Source organism: Pituophis catenifer, unplaced genomic scaffold (genome assembly GCF_029215685.1).
Source record: "Pituophis catenifer annectens isolate HBS135680 unplaced genomic scaffold, rPitCat1.0.hap2 SCAF_3, whole genome shotgun sequence".
Lineage (NCBI taxonomy): Eukaryota > Metazoa > Chordata > Lepidosauria > Squamata > Colubridae > Pituophis > Pituophis catenifer.
Genome location: NW_027256883.1, coordinates 124,687,720 through 124,711,561, shown reverse-complemented (window position 1 = coordinate 124,711,561; position 23,842 = coordinate 124,687,720). Strand labels below are relative to the sequence as shown.

Sequence of the window (23,842 nt, the reverse complement as noted above, 5' to 3'; positions counted from 1 at the left end):
TCAAAAAGATCTTGCTACAGTGCACAGCATATATTAGAACCAAGCCTTAAATTTTACTTCAAATAAATAATTCAAATATTTAAGAATTTAATTTAAAAGCAATATAAATGTGGGTGGAGATGTACAGCTGGGTGTCATCAGCGTACTGGTGGTATCTCACCCCGAAGCCACGGATGATCTCGCCCAGCGGCTTTACATAAATGTTGAACAGAAGGGGCGAGAGGACCGATCCCTGCGGCACTCCACAGATGAGAGGCCTCGAGGTCGACCTCTGCCCCCCTGCCAACACAAACTGCGACCGGTCGGAGAGAAAGGAGGAGAACCACTGCAACAAGGTGCCTCCCACCCCCAACTCTTCCAGCCAGTGCAGCATGATATCATGGTCGATGGTATCAAAAGCCGCTGACAGATCTAACAGGACCAGAACAGAGGAGCAGCCCCTGTCCCGAGCCCTCCAGAGATCAACCAACGCGACCAATGCCGTTTCCGTGCTGTGCCCAGACCTGAAACCAGACTGGAACAGATCTAGATAAGATGTTTCCTCCAGGAATTGTGGGAACTGTCACGCGACCACTCTCTCAACAACCTTCGCCATGAAGCGAAGGTTAGAGACAGGACGGTAGTTGGCCAATATTGCCGGATCCAGGGACGGCTTCTTGAGGAGAGGCCTCACCATCGCCTCTTTCAAGGCAGCGTTTGGTATCCAAATTTTGCGATGATTTTGCGTTTGGTGTCCAAATTTGTGTGATATTTGTTTCTTGTAGAATTCCAAAAATCCCTTTGTTATCGGGCAAAATACAAATGTAGCTTTTTCATTACTCATAATAAATTTTGACAAGGAAGCTAGAGAATTTATCTACTTTAGGGATAAAGTCCAATTAAGACTGCATAAAATGTAATATTGTGAGATCTACAGTAACTCTTATTTTCACTCAGTTAATCGTAAATACGTATCAGATATGAGGGCACTTTTCGGCTACATGAAAGAAAAAGTCTGAAAATATGCCCATAGGTAGGGAAGCTGAATGGAGGTGCAAAGCTGATCTTAAATAGTCAGAGGAGAGTATCTGTTTGGAAGCATTTCAGTAGTTGGCCATGCATTGTGGGGATCAGGATCAACTATAAAACTGCTGATCAGCTATAAAACAGCAGATTCTTGAATAAATATCCCTGAACAAAAGACAACCTTTTCTGTTTTTCTCCTAGCCTTATGGAATATTAGTCCACAGGATGGTGCAAGATTCCTTCCCTTGCTATTTTTTTCAATTTATTTGTTTGTTTGTGCTTTTGAATTAGAGTTGGCCTAGGCAACTGCCTAGACAAGTCTGTGCATTTTTCTTGGCAGGATTTTTAGAAGTGGTTTGCCATTGCCTGCTTGCTAGGATGATGAGAGAGTGAAGGGCCAAAATCCCTCAGTTGGCTTTGTGCCTAAGGCAGGACTAGAACTCACGATCTCCTGGTTTCAAGCCTGGTGACTTAATCACTATATTAATCTGGCTTTTTACATAGGTGTTAAGAAATTCAGAGGGCTTTTAAATGAATACATAATAACCATCTTTATTATTCAGATGAATTTTACATTGCTGCTGTTATTGTAAAGCTTTATTCTGCTATTTTGGTTTCCATATATACTCAAGGACAAGCCAAGAATTTTAGGTGCCAAAATGCACCTTAAAAGTTAAGTTTGGCTTTTTGGGGATGGGCTTATCTGTAAGTATATATGATAAAGTTTTCAAAAGTAGAGATATTTCCAATAAATATGCACAGATAAGCCCATCCAAGCATAAGCAGTCTTTGAATTTTTATTCAAAATAGCATGAAAAATGTGGGTCACCCTATCTGTGGGTAATGCATTTCTCAGGTTATTTTGGTAAAAATGTGATTGTCATCTTATTCATATATCTTCCTATATGCATTAATATGCAATTAAGTACATGGTAGTTGTTTCCATATGAAGCAAGAAAAAACATGTAGCTTCACTTTCTTTATTGAATTAAGTACATATACACTTCTATAGTAACCTCAACTTTTTTTTAATGACAGTTCAAAAAGATCTTGCTACAGTGCACAGCATATATTAGAACCAAGCCTTAAATTTTACTTCAAATAAATAATTCAAATATTTAAGAATTTAATTTAAAAGCAATATAAATGTACAATATGAAAATATAAAACAATACATGAACATAATACTCTATAGAAATAAAATTGCAACTATATTATATAGTCAGTGCAAGAAATTAAAAGTTCCAAATAAACTTCTGAACTGGGAAATAATTTAGATTATCATGCAGACATAGCATTTCAAGCCATGCTATTGCCTTTAAAATTTGTATGGTATTCTATATATACACAGGAGAAAACTGTGTGTAACCAGAGGATATTTTGAAACATTTTACTATACTGTTTTGCAATGCTGAGGAATGGGCAATTTAATATATTAATTTTCTTTTCAACAATGCAATTAGTAATTATAGCAACTTCAGAAAAATTCCTAACTGCATACACAATACTTCCACATACGTGCCTCTGTAGGAAGGATTATAGCCACTGATATCATGTACCAACCACACCTAATAGTGTGCTTGCTTTCCTACATTACACAGAGGTATTTTGTTGCATTCGCGTTCAGTAACGCTAATGTCTCTTCACACCAATGTTTTTTCTACCAAAAGCTTGAATTTTGAACATAATCTAACACCTCAAACTGAGAATCATATATCTCAATCTCTAGATAGTTACTATGATCAAGAGTCAGCTCATCTTTAACCATCTTTAGAGTTCATAATTAAATGTATTAAATGAAACTGATGGGTAAGGTTTTGGACCACTAATTAAGATAGAAGTAAACAATGTTGTACAGCATGGCATAACAAGACTTATTTGTGTGGATGCTATGATATTGCATGTGAATTTCCTTGAACTCTAATTCAAACTGAATTTTTAAAAAATATTGTCACTGAGACAAAGACCAGGGAATGCAAATAACACAAAGTGTAAACACATAAATAAAATTAACTTTTGGAGTGCACATTGACTTTGCAAGAGCTCTTGTAACAAACCTCAGCAACAAAACTACAGTAGGTCGTAGCAGCATGAGATCACATGGAAAGCACTGAAAAATAATAATCCACACCAACACACCAACATCTCATAACAACCAAATTTCTGTGGGATGCATCCTCTTGCTCAAATGCTGCTTTTTTTATAGACACTCCAGTTGTCTTGTGGATCTGTGCTTTATTCATACGTTATAACTCCAGAGTTTGACAGTTCTGTCAGCAGATGATGATAAGAAGGAAAGATCCTGTGTGTGCCATCTGCACTGAATCACTTTGTCTTTATGTTCCCCTACTACCATAGTTGGTAGCTGCTTAGTAAGGTCACCTATGAAAAATAATTAGAATAAATATTGCTTATAGGATGTCTGCACATCACTGCCATTTATCTTTGCACCAGTGGTGAAATGTAAAATTTGTTACTACCGGTTCTGTGAGCATGGCTTGGTGGGTGGTGGTGGTAATATGACTGACTGGGCATGGCCAACTTTTTTTTTTTAACTTTTAAAACCATTTTTTCTCTTCGACTGAAGAGGTTGTAGAAAAAATGCTTTTAAAAGCCTGTGATGATCCCAGCTGAGTCACACGATCATCAGAGGCCTTCTTTTTAAAAGCATTTTTTCGGCCAAAGAGGTTGTAGAAAAAAATGCTTTTAAAAATTAAAAAAAAAGCCTCTGATGATTGCGCGGCTTAGCTGGGCAATTGGGGGGGGGCAGGGATTTTTGCTACTGGTTCTCCGAACCACCCATCTCCATCACTAACGGATCAGGTGATCCAGTCCGAACCGGAAGCATTTCACTCCTGCTTTTCACATAAACTTCGTTAATACTGTTTAGTTCAAGATCATTAAAGCTGTACTCTGAAACAGATAGATGGATTATGCTTTCCACTCCCTCATTTCATCTATTACAGAACAGGTAATTCTATGTATAGCTCTTCAAAAATAAGTAATAAACTATACTATCTAAGAGGATGCAGTGGCTCAGTGGCTAAGACCCTGAGCTTGTCGATCGAAAGATCGGCAGTTCAGTGGTTTGAATCCCTAGTGCCGTGTAACGGGGTGAGCTCCCATTACTTGTCCCAGCATCTGCCAACCTAGCAGTTTGAAAGCATGTAAAAATGCAAGTAGAAAAATGGGGACCATCTTTGGTGGGAAGGTAACATCGTTCATGAGCCTTTGGTGTTTAGTCATGCCGGCCACATGACCACGGAAACGTCTTCGGACAGCGCTGACTCTTCGGCTTTGAAACAGAGATGAGCACCGCCCCCTAGAGTCGGGAACGACTAGAATATATGTGCAAAGGGAACCTTTACCTTTATACTATCTACACATATATTTTTAATGGGTTTTTTTCAATCTCAGAAGTTACCATCAAATCATAAAAATATAATGGATTGCAATTAAATTGCATTTAAAATTACATAGTATATGGATAATTCAATAATTTGTATAATGTTTAACAATGTTTTAAAAATAAAAAAAATTTATGCTGCATAGTACTGAACAAAAGAGAAAATGCAAATAAAATTTTAATTGTTACAGAAAGTCTCCATGTGGTGTGCACCTACAAACTACTTAATCCTACATAAACCCACAACCTACTTAAAGGAGTTATGCTAAAATCAATGAGCTAGAACCAAACCTTTTCAGAAATCACTAGCAATTCTACTATTGAGTTCCAGAAATTAAAGGAGACAGATATAGTTTTTCATAATGGCACATATTTTATATAAGGATCAGAGTTAGATAAATATTTGGTACAATGATTAAGGTGCTGGTGTAGAAGCCAAGAGACTTGATACTAATCCCGCCTTAGGTATGAAAGCTTTCTGGGTGATTCTGGACCATTTACTGTTTCTCAGCCAAACCACCAGGATTGCTGAGTGGAAAATAGGAGGTTAAAGGAGTATTAGGCATATTTGTTGCCTTGAATTATTTATAAAAAATACTAAAGGTGGGATAAAAATCAAATAAAATTCATGAAGTTGACCTAAAGACAGAGATGGGGAGCATTTGCGCTATTTAGAAATCATTCAGAAGTGAAATTACCTTGCAGGTCTGTGACTTTTATTTTCATGTCATATGATCCTGTGAGAAGGTAATGAGCCCCAGGGGAGAAGCGAACAGAACGGACATCACTGGAATGAGGATGATAACTTTGAACCATCCGCCCACCACGAATATCATAAAGCATACAGCTGGAATCTTCCTGTCCAGTAGCTAGAAGGCGACCACTAGGATCTACTGCTACAGATGCAACAGCACTGCCTGAAAGAAAAGGACCCATTATGTACTCTACATCTGGTTTCAAATCAAGATTCTAATGTAGATTTTCTAAGACTCGTCAAAACAATGTCAGATGCTTTTAACAATTATATTGGTGTTAACATAGGATCAACTGTACAATAATGTAAGATCTGATTCTGTCTTTGCAAGTTTGAAAAAACCTGGAACATTTGACTGATTTGAGAATGCTAAACATGCTTGTCAATAAAAGCATGTATCAGTAAAAATTTTAAACAAGTTATTTTACAAGTTTAAAAAAAGGCCTTTCATATAATATGAGACTGGAATACTGACCATTAAATATACAATTTATAAAATAAACATTCCGTATAATTATTTGAAATGTCCCTCTAATAACAGTGTTAGATGTCTAACAAAAGATTCCCAGTATTTACTCAAATTTATGAAGAAGCTATTCTTTTACCATGATAATCTCCATCTTCTGCACAATAAATATTTTGAACAGCTACCACCAATAAGTGTTTTTAGGTCAATATCAGTAAGCATACCAGTTCCGTGAAATGTTGTTCCAACAACTCGAACACAACTTGGTACTCTGAGATCCCAGAATCTCACAGTCTTGTCTTGGGATCCAGATGCTATCATCCATCCACTCCATGTATAAAGTGCTAAAATGTGACCTGCATATAAGAAATATTAATTTGTATTCACTGCAGTTTTTAAAAAACTATTAACACCTATAGCAATAGCACTTAGACTTATATACCACTTCATAGTGCTTTACAGCCCTCTCTAAGCAGTTTAATTAAGAAATAGTTACTTTTAAGCCACAACAAGGGATACTATAGGAGACACTTGTGGTTTTTTATGTTTTTAATGTACAGTATGCATTTTAAACTTTATTAAACTTTTCATAAAGCAAGACTGTAAAGCTAATGATTCTGATGAGCTGTTAACATACCAGTATGGCCACTCAAAGCATGGAGACCTTGCCCTCGCTGGCAGTCTGTGGTATAAATATTACAGTCACCAGCTCCAGCACTTATTAAAATGGCACCACCACTTTCAGGACCTTCCATAAAAGCTAGATCTCTAATAGTTCCATCATGCATGCTAAATTCCAGGTCTGGCCCTAAAAGCATTAAAACAGGAAATATATAAGCAAATACATTTTTAGTACAGAATAGGTTTACTAACCATTTAAAGAATTTTATGACACAATGTAAAAATAAGCAAAAGCTTGGTTTTGAAAAGCTGAGAAACAAATAGACCTACTAAAATTCTTCAAAATATATAGTTACTATATAGTTACTATATATAGTTACTGTGTTTTAGCAAACTTCAGCCAGGGAAGGCTGTGGTTTTGAAAAGGACTATCAGGCTTACCTGGCAACATAGCAGGAATCTGTATAAATATTTAATTAGTAAGAGAAATTTGTTTCTTTCCCAACAGTGGGCTTCATGTTGTGCTGGAGCAAAATTTACACAGAGAAATTTTAGGTAATTAAAATGGAATTTACTAAACTCCAATTATATTTTTTTTTAAGAGAGTCCAATTGCAGAAAATAGCAACAGAGTCTGTCAATATCTTAAGGCTGCCGTGTAAAAACTAAATTATAGTAAACTTCAGTTTAGTGGATTAATGGAGGAAGCTGTGTCCCCATTAATCCATTAAAGAAGTTAATAAATGGCAAATGGCCCTAAAAGGCATTCATATGCAAGAATTATTATCTAATAATAATTTCAGTAAACACCTATAAACTGCCATGATTAATAATGAATAACTGAAAATATCTTATTCTGTCAGGAGAATTGCTGCATTTTACTTTTTCTATCCTGCACTAATTGAAAGAAAAGGAGTGTCATCTAACAATGAATACTCAGTTTTGAGGAAAAAGTAATGAGTACTATCCATTGTTTGGGGCAGAGTCATTATTGCGTAAATACAGACAAAACCTGATTTAAACATTTTTGTACACAAAAACCTAAAGATATTTCAGGTCATCTATAATACAGCAATTCATCATTTTGCCATTCATAAACATTTGTAATCCAGAGTCCCTCGGGAGTTGGGCGGCATAAAAATGCGAGAAATAAACAAACAAACAAACAAATAAATAAATAAATAAATAAATAAATAAAATTTGTATATAATGTGTATGTGGTAGGGAATAGAGCAGGGGTGAAATCTAAAATTTGTTACTACCGGTTCTGTGGGCGTGGCTTGGTGATGGTGGTGGTAATGTGACTGGGTGGGCATGGCCAACTTTTTTTTTTTAACTTTTAAAAGCATTTTTTCTACAACCTTAAGAGGTTGCAGAAAAAAATGTTTTTAGAAGCCTCTGACGATCAGGCAACTCAGCTGGGATCGCCAGAGGCTTTTAAAGGCATTTTTTTTTCTATAACCTCTTCGGCTGAAGAGGTTGTAGAAAAAATGCTTTTAAAAGCCTCTGACGATACCAGCTGAGCCGCGCGATCATCAGAGGCTTTTTTTTTACTTTTAAAAGCATTTTTTCGGCCGAAGAGGTTGTAGAAAAAATGCTTTTAAAAGTAAAAAAACCAGACTCTGATGATCGCGTGGCTCAGCTGGGCATGGAGGGGGAGGGGCACAGGGATTTTTGCTACCGGTTCTCTGAACCACCCGCCTCCATCGCTACCGGATCCGGCGATCCGGTCTGAACCGGGAGCATTTCACCCCTGGAATAGAGACAGAGAGAAATTGATTCTGTTCTAATTTAGGAAAGGAGAAATTCAGACAGAAAGATGCTATTCAGAATTAGGATTTATCAATGACTCCTTCTGAAAATGTTTCAGATTGAAAAGAATAGCTAGTTTTGATTCAACTATGTTATTCGCAAGAACAATTTTGTTTTTCTTCTATCACCAGTGTTCAGATTTATTAAAATTTATAACTGCTTGCACTTACCAGTGGCATTACAGGTATCTGCATTGAAAGGCAGCACTTTAACATATTTGTCATTGGAACCAGTAGCCAGCAACTGTCCACAGGGGCTCCATGCTACACAATAGATCGATCCCTTGTGATGTTTGTTTCGTTTGAAACGAACGACGGGTTGTTTAGGAGTGCTATTATCACTAAAAAATATTATAAACATTATAAGATTATTACATTCTTCACTGTGTCTTTATGTGCATGAACACATATGTGTGAACAAATAAAGCCAACTACAATAGTTTCTGACTTAATAAGAATATCGGAAAAGAGTAATTATTTTCACCAAAACAATTTTAAATGGTTTAAATACATTTAAGGAAATACAACACACACAAAAAAAATTCTTAAATATAAAACAAAAATAAATAGCAGAAGTGTATCTGATCATAAAGGTTGAGTTGAAAATAGTTAATTTTCAGTGAATATGAAAACAGCTATATATTTAAACATTGATCTGACTACTGCGAGCACCTCTAAATAATAATAGTAATAATTTATTAAATGTATGTGTCAACTGTCTGTTTTTAAAAAGAAAAAGAAAGCAAACAAAGCACCATCATTAATATCTAGCTTTTTTTGGTATGTCATGAAAGAATATATTGGAATTAGAAGTGTTTGATTTGCAATTTCTTTCTCACATTCTATAATCTAAATCAACAATATACAGTTATATACATATCCATTCAGAAATAAATCTCAAAAAGATCAGTGATGAATATAAAGGACTGCAATCTAATTTAGCTGTTTATAAATTATCTTCATTTTAAACTTAACTAAATGTATTTTTTAAAAAAGTTTTATACTGTGGTAAAATTGTATTTTATGCTACAAGATCCATCAGACTTTGTGTGTCTTATAGATCTACAATAAATGGAAGGGAGGCACTGATAAAATGATTGGGGAAGCAATATGTAAGATGGGTATTTCATTGCTTCCCTGATGTAATTCCAAATTACAGCATGTTGTTGGTGCCTGTCTTTTCTCCAATCTAAATTCATTCCCTGAAATTTTTATTAATTCCAAGTAAAAGGCTATTCATATATTTGCATCAAAATAAAAAGAGGATATGGGGAATCTTGGCAAGAAATTATTGATCTTTGTCTTTTTCCAATTTGGGATTTATTAGCTATGCTTCAAAACTGTTTAACTTTCACATCTTACTTAGGCTGGCTTTTAAACTAAAGCATTTCCAGTTTATTACCCTTATTTTCACATCAATATATCTATATTAGGACCACGTTAGAGTAAACCTTGAAATAATTTGTATATTCCTAGCTTGTTCTGCATTCCAGCAAAATATATACTCCTACTATATCATTCTCCTATAAAAACATGACTGAATCAATTGCATATCCTGTTGCAATTTACAGATTTTTAAAAAAAATAATAGGATGTTTTTTCCCCAAAAGCTCTATGGAACCCAAATCTTGGAACACTGGGCTAATGCAGGGCAGGAATTTTTTGATCTCCCAAATCCAATGTTCAGGAACCAATGTTATATAAGTCTTTTCACATATAACATCCACTTCCAGGAATCCAAAATTTTCTGCATCTAAGCAGAATAATAGGACTTATAGAGAAAATCCGTGTTGCTAATGTAAATCAATATAGAGTCGTAGTATTTGCTGATCTATTCAACCCATACGCAGTTCAATCAATAAAAAGAGATTTACTCTCTGCCTCTACATTTTGTTCCATTGAGACAACAACTTGCTGAATTAGGAATTAAATGATTCCACTCTTCAAATAAAATCCACTACCTAGCTAGTGAATCCAATCCAATCCAATCCAATCCAATCCATATTAATACTCCTTTGTGAAGCTGTTTCTGGGATTTTTTTGAATGCACAAGTTCATTTTATGAAAGAACTTTTCCATAACTGCCCTTTCCTTGAACAGCATCATTTATCACCATTATATTCAGAGAACAAAACAACAAATTTATTTACTTATTTATAGTTAGAATATACAGTATGCAACAGAACAGATCCACTTCTTAACTTTATAGGAGCAAAGATTAATTTATACAACTGGACTATCCAAAAATTTTTTGCAGTCTATACAGTTAAAGTGGAAAGAAAGATTAACATTTATTTTCTTAAACCACTTCTAATATATTTGAGACAGTGAAGGCAAAGTATTATATGCCAAAACAAATTAATGTATAAGAAAACCAATTTAGCCATATGCAGACACAATGGCTCATAACTGTAATGCTAATGAAAGTGTAATAATGCCTAGCATTATTTTCTTTTTTTATACAAGCATAACCATAACCAATACTGTCCCAAGGAAAGAGACATTTGACAATCATTTACAGGTAGCTGTAAAATGTATATATGTAAACAATGTATATAAAAGTAATGATGTAATGTTACTACTCGGCTGTATACTGAGGAAATAAAAGAGGATGCTAATATGGCAACAGAGAGCTAATATAATCAAGACAGTTTTAAAGTAGCATTTAAAAAAAAAGAACCATGATACAGAAGCTGAAAAGTGTAGTGGTGTATTAAGTTATAAAACGTGGAGAAAAAACAGCCCAAATATATAGAGCAGCAGTATATTTAGATGTGGGAAAGCACATAATGAAAAAGCCAAAAGAACCCACCACCCCCACCAATGAACTAAAGATTCCAAAGTGTAGGTAAATAAATATACTAGTTACTTTGTTGTCATCTTTACAGAAGAAGAGAGCGCAGATCTGCCTAAGTCAAATACGAGTTTTTGAGGAACAGCAGTGGAGGAGCTAAACAACATATAAGCAAATAGTTACAAAGAGACTAGGAACACACTTCACAAGATATCCTATTTGAGTTAATACACTTATGACTTTTTCAGTTTCACATGGTGAAAGCGGGCTTGTGATGGGTCACACAAAAACACACACTGGGGCAATATTTTATACAGCAAACTGACAACTAATTGAAGAAGCAGCAAGTCATGTTATCTAAGGCACAGTCAATATTGGGTCCCTTTGCCATGCTTGGCAGCCACACAAGACAATGGAGATTGAAGAAACTCAGTGAGAATGATGGAATCATTGAACCAATTAAAAATTATCTTTCTTACTTTCTAAATTTCTTACTTTATAGAAAGGTACAAATGAGAAATGAAACATGATTCCAAATGCATTTTCAGTAGTCACAATGACTTTAATGGAACTACTTGTTCATTAAGGTCACCAATATAAGGCCTGCTATTGGTCATTTGTGTATGATAATTTAATTGTTGGTATCAAAATTAGAGGAAAGAACCTATAGGTAGTCCTCATTTTCCGACTACAATTGGGACCGACAGCTCTCTCACTATGCAACACTATTATAAAGTGAACGGTCATGTGACTGCAATGATTTACAACATTGGTTCCACTGAAATTGTTAAGTGAATCATTGCAGGTCATTAAGTGAAATATCATGTTATTGCATCCTCCAACTTTCTGCTGGCTTCCCCATTGATTTTATTGGAAGCTATAAAGTTATAAAGGCTACAAATGATGATCATGTGATCATAGGATGCTGCAACCTTCATAAAGGTTCACCTCACAGGATGGTTATTTAGGCTATTATGTTAAAAAGTCATTTATATCATATTATTAAAATAAAGTATGAATTGATGGTTTTCATTATTTATTACTGGATACTAAAGATATTTATCCAATTAGGAATTTTACTGAAAGTTTGTGTGTGTGTGTGTGTGTGTGTGTGTGTGTGTGTGTGTGTGTTGAGCTAATCTCCCAGAGAAAGATATACCAGAAAAAAGACCTGCTTTTAGTCTGCTTCATCTAGCATCGACAACAACCTTAAGAAATTATGAATTGGTACTAAAGTCATCTAGAAAGCCAGTTTGGTGGAGTAGATAAGGCAGCAGGCTAAAAACTGGTGAGTTCTAGTTCCATTTTAGGCACAAAGCCAAGTCAATCACTTTCTCTTAAATGACTCAAGGGCACAAAAATAAAATGCCCACGACCTACAATCACCTACCTTAAAAGTGACTAAAATGCATTGTATATTGTACTCTATATCTTCTAGTCCAGTGGTTTTTAACTTTTTCTTTATCACAAACCCCCTTTAAATGTCTTTTATGGCCACGGACCCCCAAGACTTAACTCAAGATTTGAATCATAACATTTCTTCAAGCCTTCACGGCCCTCCAGTGGTGACATAAATGCCTCCCCCAGGGGTTTGTGGACCACAGATTGAGAATCACTGGCTTAGTCAATGCATTAATAAAAATCCCCCAATAAAAAATAGGCAAAACTGTACCAATTCTTTGCTTAATGGAATTTCCGATTGCTACTGAAAGGAAAAATTGAACCCAATGATGTTTTCTTGAGCGTGAAAAATAAATCTAAGTAGACCTATATACATAAAATACTTCAGATAATATTCTAGTGGTATTTTTATATCAGTAAGTTAAAAATAAATGGTGAGAAAAGAGCAACAAAAAAGCAGAGCAAACATGGATGCAAATATTGCATGGCAAATGATGAGAAAAATCCAATATATTATTCGTACCTTGAATCTGGGAGCTCTGGATAGCCACAGACTCTCAGAGTTTTGGAATTAGAGCCAACAGCATACAGAGTGCCACTTGGATGAAAAGCCACAGCTCTGACAGCTTGTGTATCTTCTAGAGTATTGATACAAATGAACTGTTTCTTTGATTTGTCATCCTGCTGAATAAAAACAGTAATATAAATATGAAATTTATTTTTATTAGGAAGCAAGTATAAAAATTAATGTTTTTAAAATCATATTTTTATTAAACACTTTTGAAAAAGCAAAAAAGGCAAATGAGAAATATAAATAAAACACAAGATGAATAAACAGGAAATGTATAACAACACAGAATTAAATGAGACTAGATAAGAATTTTTAATATTTCATTAGTTTTATATAACTGAGTATCTTGTATCATTTTAAAAAGTAGGTCACTGTGAAAATCCAGTTAGTATGTAAATATTAGTAGCAATAATTAACACTGTATATTAAATCATGAAAATAAAAAAGTAATTTCTAGTAATTTCTGTTTGAAAAAGGAAAGGCTCATTGTTATTTAACAGGTCATTTCAAAATTAAATATTTCTGTTTAGACTAAACTTTATTATAATTAAATTTATGTTCAGAGAAATCTAAATTTTAGATGTGGAACAAACTAATACATAGAATTAAAATCTAAAAATAACTTCCAAATTAAATTAAATGGTTTTTTATTTACTTTTCAAATATGAAGTTATTTTGGACATCAATACTTCATATGATTACTAATTCTTTTGCAGAAGGAAAAGTATATACTTTCTAATAAAAATATACATATTTTGTAATAAGAACTATAAAGTACCTTTGCAGCAGCTATCATATGCAAAGATAGCTATAATGTTTAATCAAAATAGAAGATTAGAAAACAAGCTCAGCTTTTACAATTAGTTTCATTCTATTATAAATCATGTTTCAAAATGATGGAGCTTTGCAATATAGCCATAAAATATGAAAAAAAAATGATCTAATCTGGTCATTGCATTTTCAGCCATTTTTGGAACATGAACTATTCATTTTAGCAATCAATAATAAAGTAATACATTAGCAGTGAAACATTTTATATCCACTCATTAGCAGTAAAAAAAATGGTTTAGCTGCAAGCATAGAGATATCTTAACTGGATTGTAATATTCGGAATGATGGTAACTGATTTAAAGTTCCATGTTAAATACACTTATCTTTTAATGATACTTTTATCAAAACATGCATCATATGATTCAGCTAATAATTTGAAGCTCCAAATTATTATACAAATAATATCATGTCATATATTGTATAACATATCAAATATGTTGTATAATGTTATAATCTTGCACTGCTATTTTTTGCATAATCTGGTGTCATACACCAGATGTAGAATTCTACAAAGCATAGACGTTTATTCCATCAGTATTTATGATTATATAAATTTATGATCTGATCAGATAATACTAGAAACTTGAGCCCATTTTTTTCTGATATTTACAGCTGTCACTAGATGTCATCCTATTATAACAATAAATGACAGAATATTAACTAGCACATTTCAGACTGCATCCTGCTATGCTCTTTCAGCATGATTGAGGTGTTTTTTGGAGTGAAAAATGAAGCACACTGGCAATATATGTCAAAACTGTATATTCCACGTAGGATCACCCAAAGTACAAAGATAATCCCAGCTGTTCAGCTAAAACCACATGGTTGGACCAGATAAAGTGATTTATAGTAGAGTGTTGGATCATGCCCCCCTTATCTTGGATGGTGCTCAACATGTTACTGAGGAAGAGCTGAGGATCTTTTGGCATATTAATGGTATTTATAATACAACTAGGTTAAATCCTTCTGGATGTCAAGCTGCTGAAGTTGCCATGCAAGGGGGGAAAAAATCTGAAGCTACAAAAGCATAGTTGAACTCAGGAAGAATGGAGTGGAAAAGCTCAACACAATAAAAAATTAAGTAAATCAAATAACACATTGATATCTCAGCTAATTAGCTTCAATTAGCTAATTTAGCTAATTGAAATGGATTGGAATTTGACACTTTCAGTCCAAAGCTCTTACTGTTTACTACTTAGGACATGAAAAACAAAGAAGGAGCATTTTTGTTTACATACAGTAATTAGAAAGGATATAGCAAGGACAATAGTTGGGCACAATCCAATCAATGATCAAATAATATCAATTAGATTTCACAGACAATCCTTTAATATAACAGGTCAACCATGTCAAGCTGTAAAATGTCCCTAGGAAAATATGAATCCTAGAGTGTCTTATTGTCTTAATGAGAAATCTATGTACAGGATAGGAAGGCATAATCTAGCTGGAACATTGTAAAAGGCTGGCTCCCTGTTGGTAAAGAAACAAGGCAAGCTGTAAAGTCTGTCTTTATTTTTAAAACCTATACACTGAATACATGCTGAGTGAGGTTGCATTAGGAAAACGAGAGCATGGTTTAACACTGGAGAAAGAAACATCAATATTCTATGCTATACTGATGACATTATTTTGATAGCTGAAAATGCAAATGATCTAGAAGCTAAATGGAAGTAAATAGGACTACAATTAAATATTAAACTAAATAGAATTAAGTAAATAAATAAAGACCAAGTTAATGACAACAGCTACAGTAACCAGCATTAGAGCTAATGATGAGCACACTGAAATAGTATAGTCCTGCCTTTTAGAATCAATCACCAACAGTAAAACCAAGAAATATGTCACAGACTATCACTTGGTGTGGAGGGGTAGCAATAAACTGCTTAGAAAGTATTTTCAGATGCTGTGACAAGTCTATACCTACAAAGATCAGAATCATGCAGGCAAAGATTTCCTTGTGACATTCTGTAAAAGCAAAAGTTGGATTTTGAAAAAAATATATAGAATATTTCTATCTTTTGTTAATAATAGAGAAGACTGTTAAGAATACTGTGGATATCCCACAAAAATAAATGAATGGATTATGGAACTAAATGAGAGGCACAAATGGCTAGACTCAAATTACTTATTTTGGACATATTTTATACAAAAACCCATCTCTCTTGAGACGTCCATAATGCTAGGAAACATGGAAAGAAAAAGAAGACAATCAGCTGCAAGGTGCATTCAATTATAGTAACCTTGAGTACACCAATGTGGGAGCTGAAGAGCCAGGATCGGAACAGATCATCTTGGAAAAGGTATGTCTATGTGGTTGCTAACAATCAACAGTGATTCAATGGCACAATTAATCAATAAATCATTATTTACAAACAATGTTTAAATATTTTCATAAACGCCAAGACAATAGCAGATTTCAAAATATAGTCTAAATAGTTGCATGTGAGAATAGATCTAAAAGAGCTGAGTCCTGCTATATAAATCACAGTGAAATCCTACCTCATCACTTCTTGGTTTTCTTACACTCCCTGAAGAATCTTCATGTTGTCCCTGAATGGCAGCATGGTCTGGCACACTGTTTTAAATGCACAAAATTAAATCCAACATAATGAGATAAATATATTTTTAACTTTTTAAAATTTAGAGACCAGAAGCATGATCCATTCTGATATAATTGAAAGGAAAGAGGCTCAGAACACTAGAAGACTGATATAAGATTTATTGAAATATTTGCATAACATGCATTTTTTAAATTAACTTTCATTATTACAGCCAAATTATTGCAGACCACTTTCAATAAAATCATCTATTGAAATCCCTTTTTTTGTTCTATCTTCCTTTGCCTTCTGCTGCTGTCCTCCGTTCTTTTTTGCACTTTTGTTTTAAATTTCATATATGATTTTTCAGCAGTAAATTCAAATTCTTTTTAGATCTAACAGGGTTTCTCCCTGAAGTGAAAATAATGCAAATTTTGCAATCAATAATTCTAAAAGTGTGCAGGAATAGCTTGATAGTCTTCAGGAATTTGAAGTATTTTGCTATTTATCTAGAATTATACTTAAATTGGAATTGGGATTTTTGTGTCTTTGGAGTCTGTTGATAATAAAAACTTTTATGTCCCTAATGAAAACAGAAATTCCACATCAGATCCTTGTGGACTGAACTGGAAACATATGCCACTAATCTAATTTTGATGAATCCACATGGATTAATCAGGGGTGGTATTCACTTACCTTTGCTACTGGTTCGCAAATGTGAGCATGCGCACCTCCTCCATGTGTGCACAAGAGCCTTCTGCGCATGCGCAGAGGTTAAAAAACGGGACATGATGACATCCGGATGGGTGGGTGGAGCCTCCCGCAGCCAGCGCTACCAGATCATGCGATCCGGATAGAGTCGGCTGAATTTCACCACTGGGATTCATATAGTCTTGGGAGGGAGCTTCAATATAGACTGGGCCTTAATGAAGATACTGTCTACTCAAAACCCAAATGCCTCTCTCCCAACCTTGAAGACAATATTATTCAAATAAATAAACAAACAAACACACTTTGCAGATTTCAGCCTGGCTCAAACAGCCTTTAGACTAAATCTGCACATATTAAATGGGTTCTTTGAAAGGGGACTCTCTCCCCTCTCTCAGCCCTAGAAAGGAGGCAATGGCAAACCACTTCTAAAATCTTGCCAAGAAACCTACAGGGAGTTGACTATGCAGCCCCCAGGAATCAGAAACTGACCAAGGCACTCCCCTCCCAAAGCACAGAGCTGGGGTGGCACAGTGGTTAGAATGCAGTATTGCAGGCTACTTCTGCTGCCTGCTGGCTGCCTGCAATTTAGCAGTTTGAATCTCACCAAGCTCAAGGTTGACTCAGCCTTCCATCCTTCCAGGGTGAGTAAAATGAGGACCCAGATTGTTGGGGGCAATATGCTGACTCTGTAAACCGCTTAGAGAGGACGTAAAGCACTGTGAAGCGGTATGTAAGTCTAAGTGCTACTGCTATTGATAGCGACAAAAATATTTGTCTACTTACATCTGATTTCCATGGACAGGTGATTCTTCAAGAGATGGTATCTGATTACTGGAGCCAAATTTTTGAGGTGTACTTGTGTTAATGTTTGTATTATCACCAGCTATTGTCTGACTAGAATCTGGAGGAATGGATACATTTCCCTTGGTCCCATTGCAATGCTGGTTTAGTGTCTGCACATCATTTCCCAGATTATCCATGCCCATATTTAATTCACCCAACTTTTGGATAGACCTGTAGGACATATAAAAAAATATTATTTACTCATAAACTGCAAGAAGTAATCCAGTCAGAAGGAAAATTAAAATTAGCTTAAAATGTGTTTTTTTTCTTTTGCAACTATCACTATTTAATGAATTGTCAACATTTTTGCTAACATTTTATTTGGCAACCCAGAAGTAGAAAGTCATTAAAGCCAACCTATTAAGAAACTGTTCTGTAAGATTCTGTTGTGCATCTGAACCATCTTCCTGATTAACTCCTCCTTCTAATAACATTTGTTGATACAATTGCCGTTGTTGTTCCTTTTGCTCTAAGTGTTGTTGATATCGTAACCGCTGTCTGTAATATTCTTGAAACTGCTCTGTTGAATCTCGAAGCTAAAACAGATTAAATAAAATTAAATCATATTCTTATTAGTTATTTGCCATAACTCCTGAATTATTAAATTCTGGCCTTATTCTCATTGCAGCTACATATACCCCATAGTTATGAAAAACAAAACAATTAACTTTTAGTTAAGTAAATACAACAGATTAAATTTATTCAAACAGATTAGATTTAATCAAAATCACAACCAGACATGCACAAAGTAAAATCAACCCACCTCAGAGAGTCATACTGTACGAATACTTAAAAGTCAGTAAATTCAGTTTGTATAATTAGTCTTAAAAGAAATTGCTGGAGAGAAAATTGCTGGACATCTTGAAATGCAAAGGCTGTGATTTAGTAGCCACTAAATATCCCTCCCCAATATCCACTGATTGCAGGGAAACCAAGTTACTTATTCCCATTTCAAAGTATTTGCAGAAATGTCAGGAAGGAAGCCAAATAGGAAAAACTGAAAATAGAATCTTTCATCCTAAACAACTGAAAAAAATATTGTTCGCTTCCACATGCTTCCAAATGTAAACAAATAATAACATTCAGAGAGAGATTTAGCAAAGCCTCTTGATAATCAAAACATCTTTAGACATGATCCCTGATTCATGCCAGCTACCTGCCTGTCTTACCTGGAAAGTTACCATCACCTCATAAGCAGAGAAAGAAAGGAAGGTATGTAACTACTCTATTATATATTCCCATTGGACAAGTTCCTCCCCACTGCTAGGTTCACAGATGCTTTCTTCCCTCAAAATTAGGCAAGCATATAGCATAAGCTGTGCCATGCATGCCCTATTAGCCAAAAGGAGTCACCTATGTATAATACTGCCCTAAACACCATTCTCCTGTCCTTAGGCATAAGGCTACTGCTATTCAGCTGGGGTTTTGGCTAAAAAATAGATTTAAAAGTGGGGGAAACCATTTTTCCTATATCACCAAATAATTGCACCATATAACTGCTCTGCACAAAGTGAGGGGAAAATGTTTAGCATAAACTTGTAAAGTTAAAATCTTGCTGAAGCAATTTTGGATTCTATATTTTGTGTTCTTTATCCTTCACAGTTTGGCCCTCAAAAAAAAAGGAGAGGGCATCTATCTAATTGGTTACATTCATGTTATCGTCATGTTATCATCTGCGACAAATGCTGAACTAATCTCAGCTCACATAAAGGTACACAATTCAAATTTCTATAGAAAAGACCTTGTTTCTATTTCAATAAAGACTAGGCTAAATACTTTTTTATTTGGGGAATTTGATACAGTCCGGATTTTTTTTTAAAGAAATCTCTATTGCAGACTTCTATGCTTGGTAGATTCATGTGATTCTAAGGGCAGAAGAGCATCCCAAACATTTCAAAATGGGATTGTAGAAAATAAGGAACAAAGGTCAGGTGCACCTTGAATGACCTTGAAGGAAGGAGAAATACTGGCGACTGCAACACTAAAAAGTGGGAAAATCTTCTTAGTCATAGCTTTTGACTGTTTTAGAAAACAAACAGTTTTTTGGATGACACATTTTCCCCTCTAAATGTCGTGTAGTGTAGTCCTATTTAATAAACGGCACTATAGGCAAAATTTCAATTGTGAATAAGATTGAGTCTATGTATAAATAAATGCATTTAATTGGCTGGCAGGGTGCTGCAGGAGGCCATCCAGGCTGAAAATGGGGTGCATCCATCCTGTCTCTCCCCCATGGACGGCCCACAGAGGAGAACTAAAATGCTGATCTGGCCCTCTAAGAAATCCAGTTTGACACTCCTGGCACAGACCAAAATATTCAGAAGTCCTTTATTTGAAAGTTTTAAAAAAATACCTCATTTTTTTCTTGCTTGGTTGGTCCTTGATTCTGTGTTCCATTTGGTGGCTCTTTTTCTGGGAATGAATTCTGGTGTGCCATCTCATTGCCAGATGAATTATGGGAATCCACAGGAGTTTCACATCTTTTATGAATACAGAGACCAGAAACATGTCCTTATTTTTTTAGTATTATTGTTCTCTAAAATATAGCTCAAATATTGAGATAAATAGATTGACTATATGCCAAAACCCCAAACCCTAATGTCTAAACTTCAGGTAGAAAATGGTTAATATAGCTGCACCAAAGACAAATTCCTTGTGTGTCCAATCACACTTGGCCAATAAACTAAACTAAACTAAACTAAACTAAACTAAACTAAACTAAACTAAACTAAACTAAACTAAACTAAACTAAACTAAACTAAACTAAACTAAACTAAACTAAACTAAACTAAACTAGTCAAGTCTAGTCTAGTCTAGTCTAGTCTAGTCTAGTCTATTTCCAAACTTTTACCTCCACACATGTATTGTGCTGATCTCATGATAGGTGGTGAAGAAACACAATTAAAATGATTCAAAGTTTTACACTACAGCGTGCACAAATTATGTAAAGTATGTGTATGTAAAATATGAGGTTGAAACTGGGTAGCATTATCTGTCAGGACAACCATTAGAAGGTTTTCTTCTCTAGAAAATAGCAAAGAGCTCGCTTGTGGCTTGTGGCAGAGAACTGCCCATAATAATTTAACATATAGAAATATTAGAAGCTTTGTTCTGTGATTATCTTTTAATAATTTCCTATTATATAGTGACTGCTATTCTAAAGTACCTAAACTACAGGCTTTTTTCAATAAGTTGTTGTTAAATGTTCAGAGTGGTGAGAGCCTTGAAGAGACTGCACCTTCACAAAAACATCATGCTTCAAGCAGTCAGCTGGACTGACACCTTGGATTAACACAAAGCATTGTTTGCTTTGCCCTATTTAAGTAGATATATATGTACACATTTTGTTTTTAAAGGCATTTATATCTCTGCATGTTACAAAACCCACTAAGTACATTATAATAATATTTTAAAATGGCATACTAAGAAAAAAATCAGAAACCTTGAGAAACAAGCCTTCTAGATAATACCAGAAAGATCATTTTCAGAGAAAATCATTTTCATTTTTCCACCTGCATCTGATATGACTCTCTTGCAATATTCCACTACTGAAGCAAACAAGATACAGGTAGCCCTCGACTTACAACAGTTCATTTAGTGACCATTCACAGTTACAACGGCACTGAAGAAAGTGACTTATGACCGTTTTTCACACTTACAACTATTACAGAATCCCCAAGATCACGTGATCAAAATTCAGATATTTGGCAATTGATCTATATTTATGACAGTTGCAGGTTCATGTGATCACCTTTTGCAATCTATTGACTAGCAAAGTGAATGGGGGAAGCCAGATTCATTTAATCGTAATACAAACTGAACAACTGCAATAATTCACTTTCCAACTGTGGCAAGAAAGGTTGTAATATGGGGCAAGACTCATTTAACTACTGTCTCACTTAGCAACAGAAATTTTGGGCTCAATTGTGATTGTAAATTGAGAACTACTTGTATCTGTGGCAAGATTAGATTTCTTCAAAAAAGATTACATTTAGTCTAACAGCCATATCAAATTAAGAGCATTTCTGCATGTAAACCCTACCCATCCATACCAGTAGCAAGCAAGATCTTTTCTAGGAGCATTGCTCAATATACATTTCCTCTTTCAAGACGAAGTATAGCTCCAACTAGAATAGTTTGAATACTTCTTCCAGATCAGCTTTCCTTGTATCACTACAATCTAAGTCCCTCAGTAGGTACCCCGGAGTAGGCGGGATCTTAACTAGGGCTTATGTATAAAAAACATTGTACCACACCAAGGGCAAAGAAAGAAATATTTTAAATTTATACTCAGGTTAGCTACTATTTGTGAATTTTCTTCTGTACATATTAACATTTCTATGTAATAGGACATATGCCACGGTGATTCAATTTCCTACTTCAATTGCCAACTGGCAGATTTTACAGGCCAGGAAATCCTACTTTCAATGTGATATTGATGGCTGGGCAGCAGAGCTTTAAAATTAGCTTCTAAACAATAAATTATCTATGTATTTGTAGAGTTACCAGTCACTGATCTGCCATAAACTACATACAGGATTACAACCAGTGGTGGGATTCAAATAATTTAACAATCAGTTCTCTGCCCTAATGACCGTCTGGGTAGGTGTGGCCATGATGGGCGTGGCCAGGGAGTGTGACAGGCAGCACTTGGCCTCCTGCACCTCCCTGGGAGCAAAAATGGGTGGCAGGCGGTTGTGCTGCATCCTGTGCCCCGTTTTCGGCCTAGTAGGCCTCCCTGCAGCCTCCTGGAAGCAAAAAGAGGCCGTGGGGGGCCCGTGCTGTACCCCCACACCCCATTTTGGACCTAGTAGGCCTCCCTGCAGCCTCCTGGGAACAAAAATGGGCTGTGGGTGGGGACAGTGCCACGCACCCTGGCCTGTTTTGGGCCTAGTAGGTCTCCCTGCAGTCTCCTGGGAGCAAAAATGGGCTGTGCCCCCCCATGCCCCGTTTTGGGCCCAGTAGGCCTCCCTCCACTTACCTGGGAGCCAAAATGGGGCATGTGGGGACTCCTGGAAGGGGTGGGGCCAGCCAGCAATTTAACAACTGGTTCGCCCGAACAGACCCGAACAAGCTGAATCCCGCCGATATTTACAACATACTTCAGTATTTTCATGCGTTTACTGCAAAATTATCTCTTTTAAAAACATATTCTTTTCTTTCTTCTTCACTGTTTCTATACTCTTGTGTTTCCCATGACTCTGAACTTTTTCTCATTTTAGTTAATTGCAGGACAAACATGTTTTGGCAATTGTTATATTCTGCCAGGTTCTCATAAAAACACTTTCCCCAGTTCCCCAACCTATACTTGGACAAGTTATATCCTCCTCAGCTTTTTGAACCATTTTTTTTTTTTTTTGCGAAGAACATACTCATTCACACTTCATTCAGTGATATGGTCTGGTGACTTCTATGAGACAGAATTGGTCCAATTTCTATTGGTAAATGTTAGTGTTATGGGCAGCCTCCTGATCTAGTCTGGACAAGAAGTTCCATATCCTTCAAACTGGCCTTTCCTCAGTTCAGAGACCTGGCAGAGGATTCAGAGATCCTCTGAAATTGGGATCTATCCCCTAACAGGTGATAAGCACTGAAAAGGTGAAGTGGGAGGAAGGCGACTTCTATTGCACGGCACCACCAATCACAATACATCTGCCTAATGTCAGTCAAACTACTTTTGAGCACAGAGTTAATGCTGTTCTGAAAGAAGGCTAACCAATAATGTGACCAAACGGCTGCACTTTGCAGTGGGTCTGCTCCCTTTTGCTTCACCCGGCAACCCCACAACACCTCCTGATAGCTATTACATATTTATAAACCCTCTGCAAAGTTTGAACAAGCTTTGATGGATGGCTAACCCTCTTGGTGTACCTATTTGTCACAATTTATATAGTCCAAGTCTCTAAGACTTATCTATCTTATTTAGTAGTCCTAGTTTCCTGATATTAGGGGAATGATTGTTTGATATTTTCTTCCAGTAACAACTGAGGGGAGGAAAACAAATTTCCTAACAGTATAATTTTTTGCTACTTCAAAGATTGGTGGATCAGGTGGCCCCTAAAATCCCAAAAGCTTCCCCGCCAAATGATCAG

The 23,842-nt window shown here is 35.5% G+C and overlaps 1 protein-coding gene across 1 annotated transcript in view; it reads right to left on the bottom strand.

Moving 5' to 3' along the window:
- Positions 1 to 2,916: 2,916 nt before the first annotated feature.
- Positions 2,917 to 23,842, bottom strand: part of WDR47 (WD repeat domain 47) — a 40,905-nt gene continuing 19,979 nt past the window's right edge. Inside the window, exons 6-15 of the mRNA XM_070939327.1 lie at positions 20,104 to 20,230; positions 18,108 to 18,286; positions 17,691 to 17,921; positions 16,159 to 16,234; positions 12,781 to 12,938; positions 8,234 to 8,403; positions 6,269 to 6,439; positions 5,856 to 5,987; positions 5,110 to 5,328; positions 2,917 to 3,387 (exon numbers count right to left, since the gene is read on the bottom strand). Coding sequence (XP_070795428.1) covers positions 3,245 to 3,387; positions 5,110 to 5,328; positions 5,856 to 5,987; positions 6,269 to 6,439; positions 8,234 to 8,403; positions 12,781 to 12,938; positions 16,159 to 16,234; positions 17,691 to 17,921; positions 18,108 to 18,286; positions 20,104 to 20,230 — 1,606 coding nt within the window. The 3' untranslated portion in view covers positions 2,917 to 3,244. The remainder of the gene's footprint in view (positions 3,388 to 5,109; positions 5,329 to 5,855; positions 5,988 to 6,268; positions 6,440 to 8,233; positions 8,404 to 12,780; positions 12,939 to 16,158; positions 16,235 to 17,690; positions 17,922 to 18,107; positions 18,287 to 20,103; positions 20,231 to 23,842) is intronic.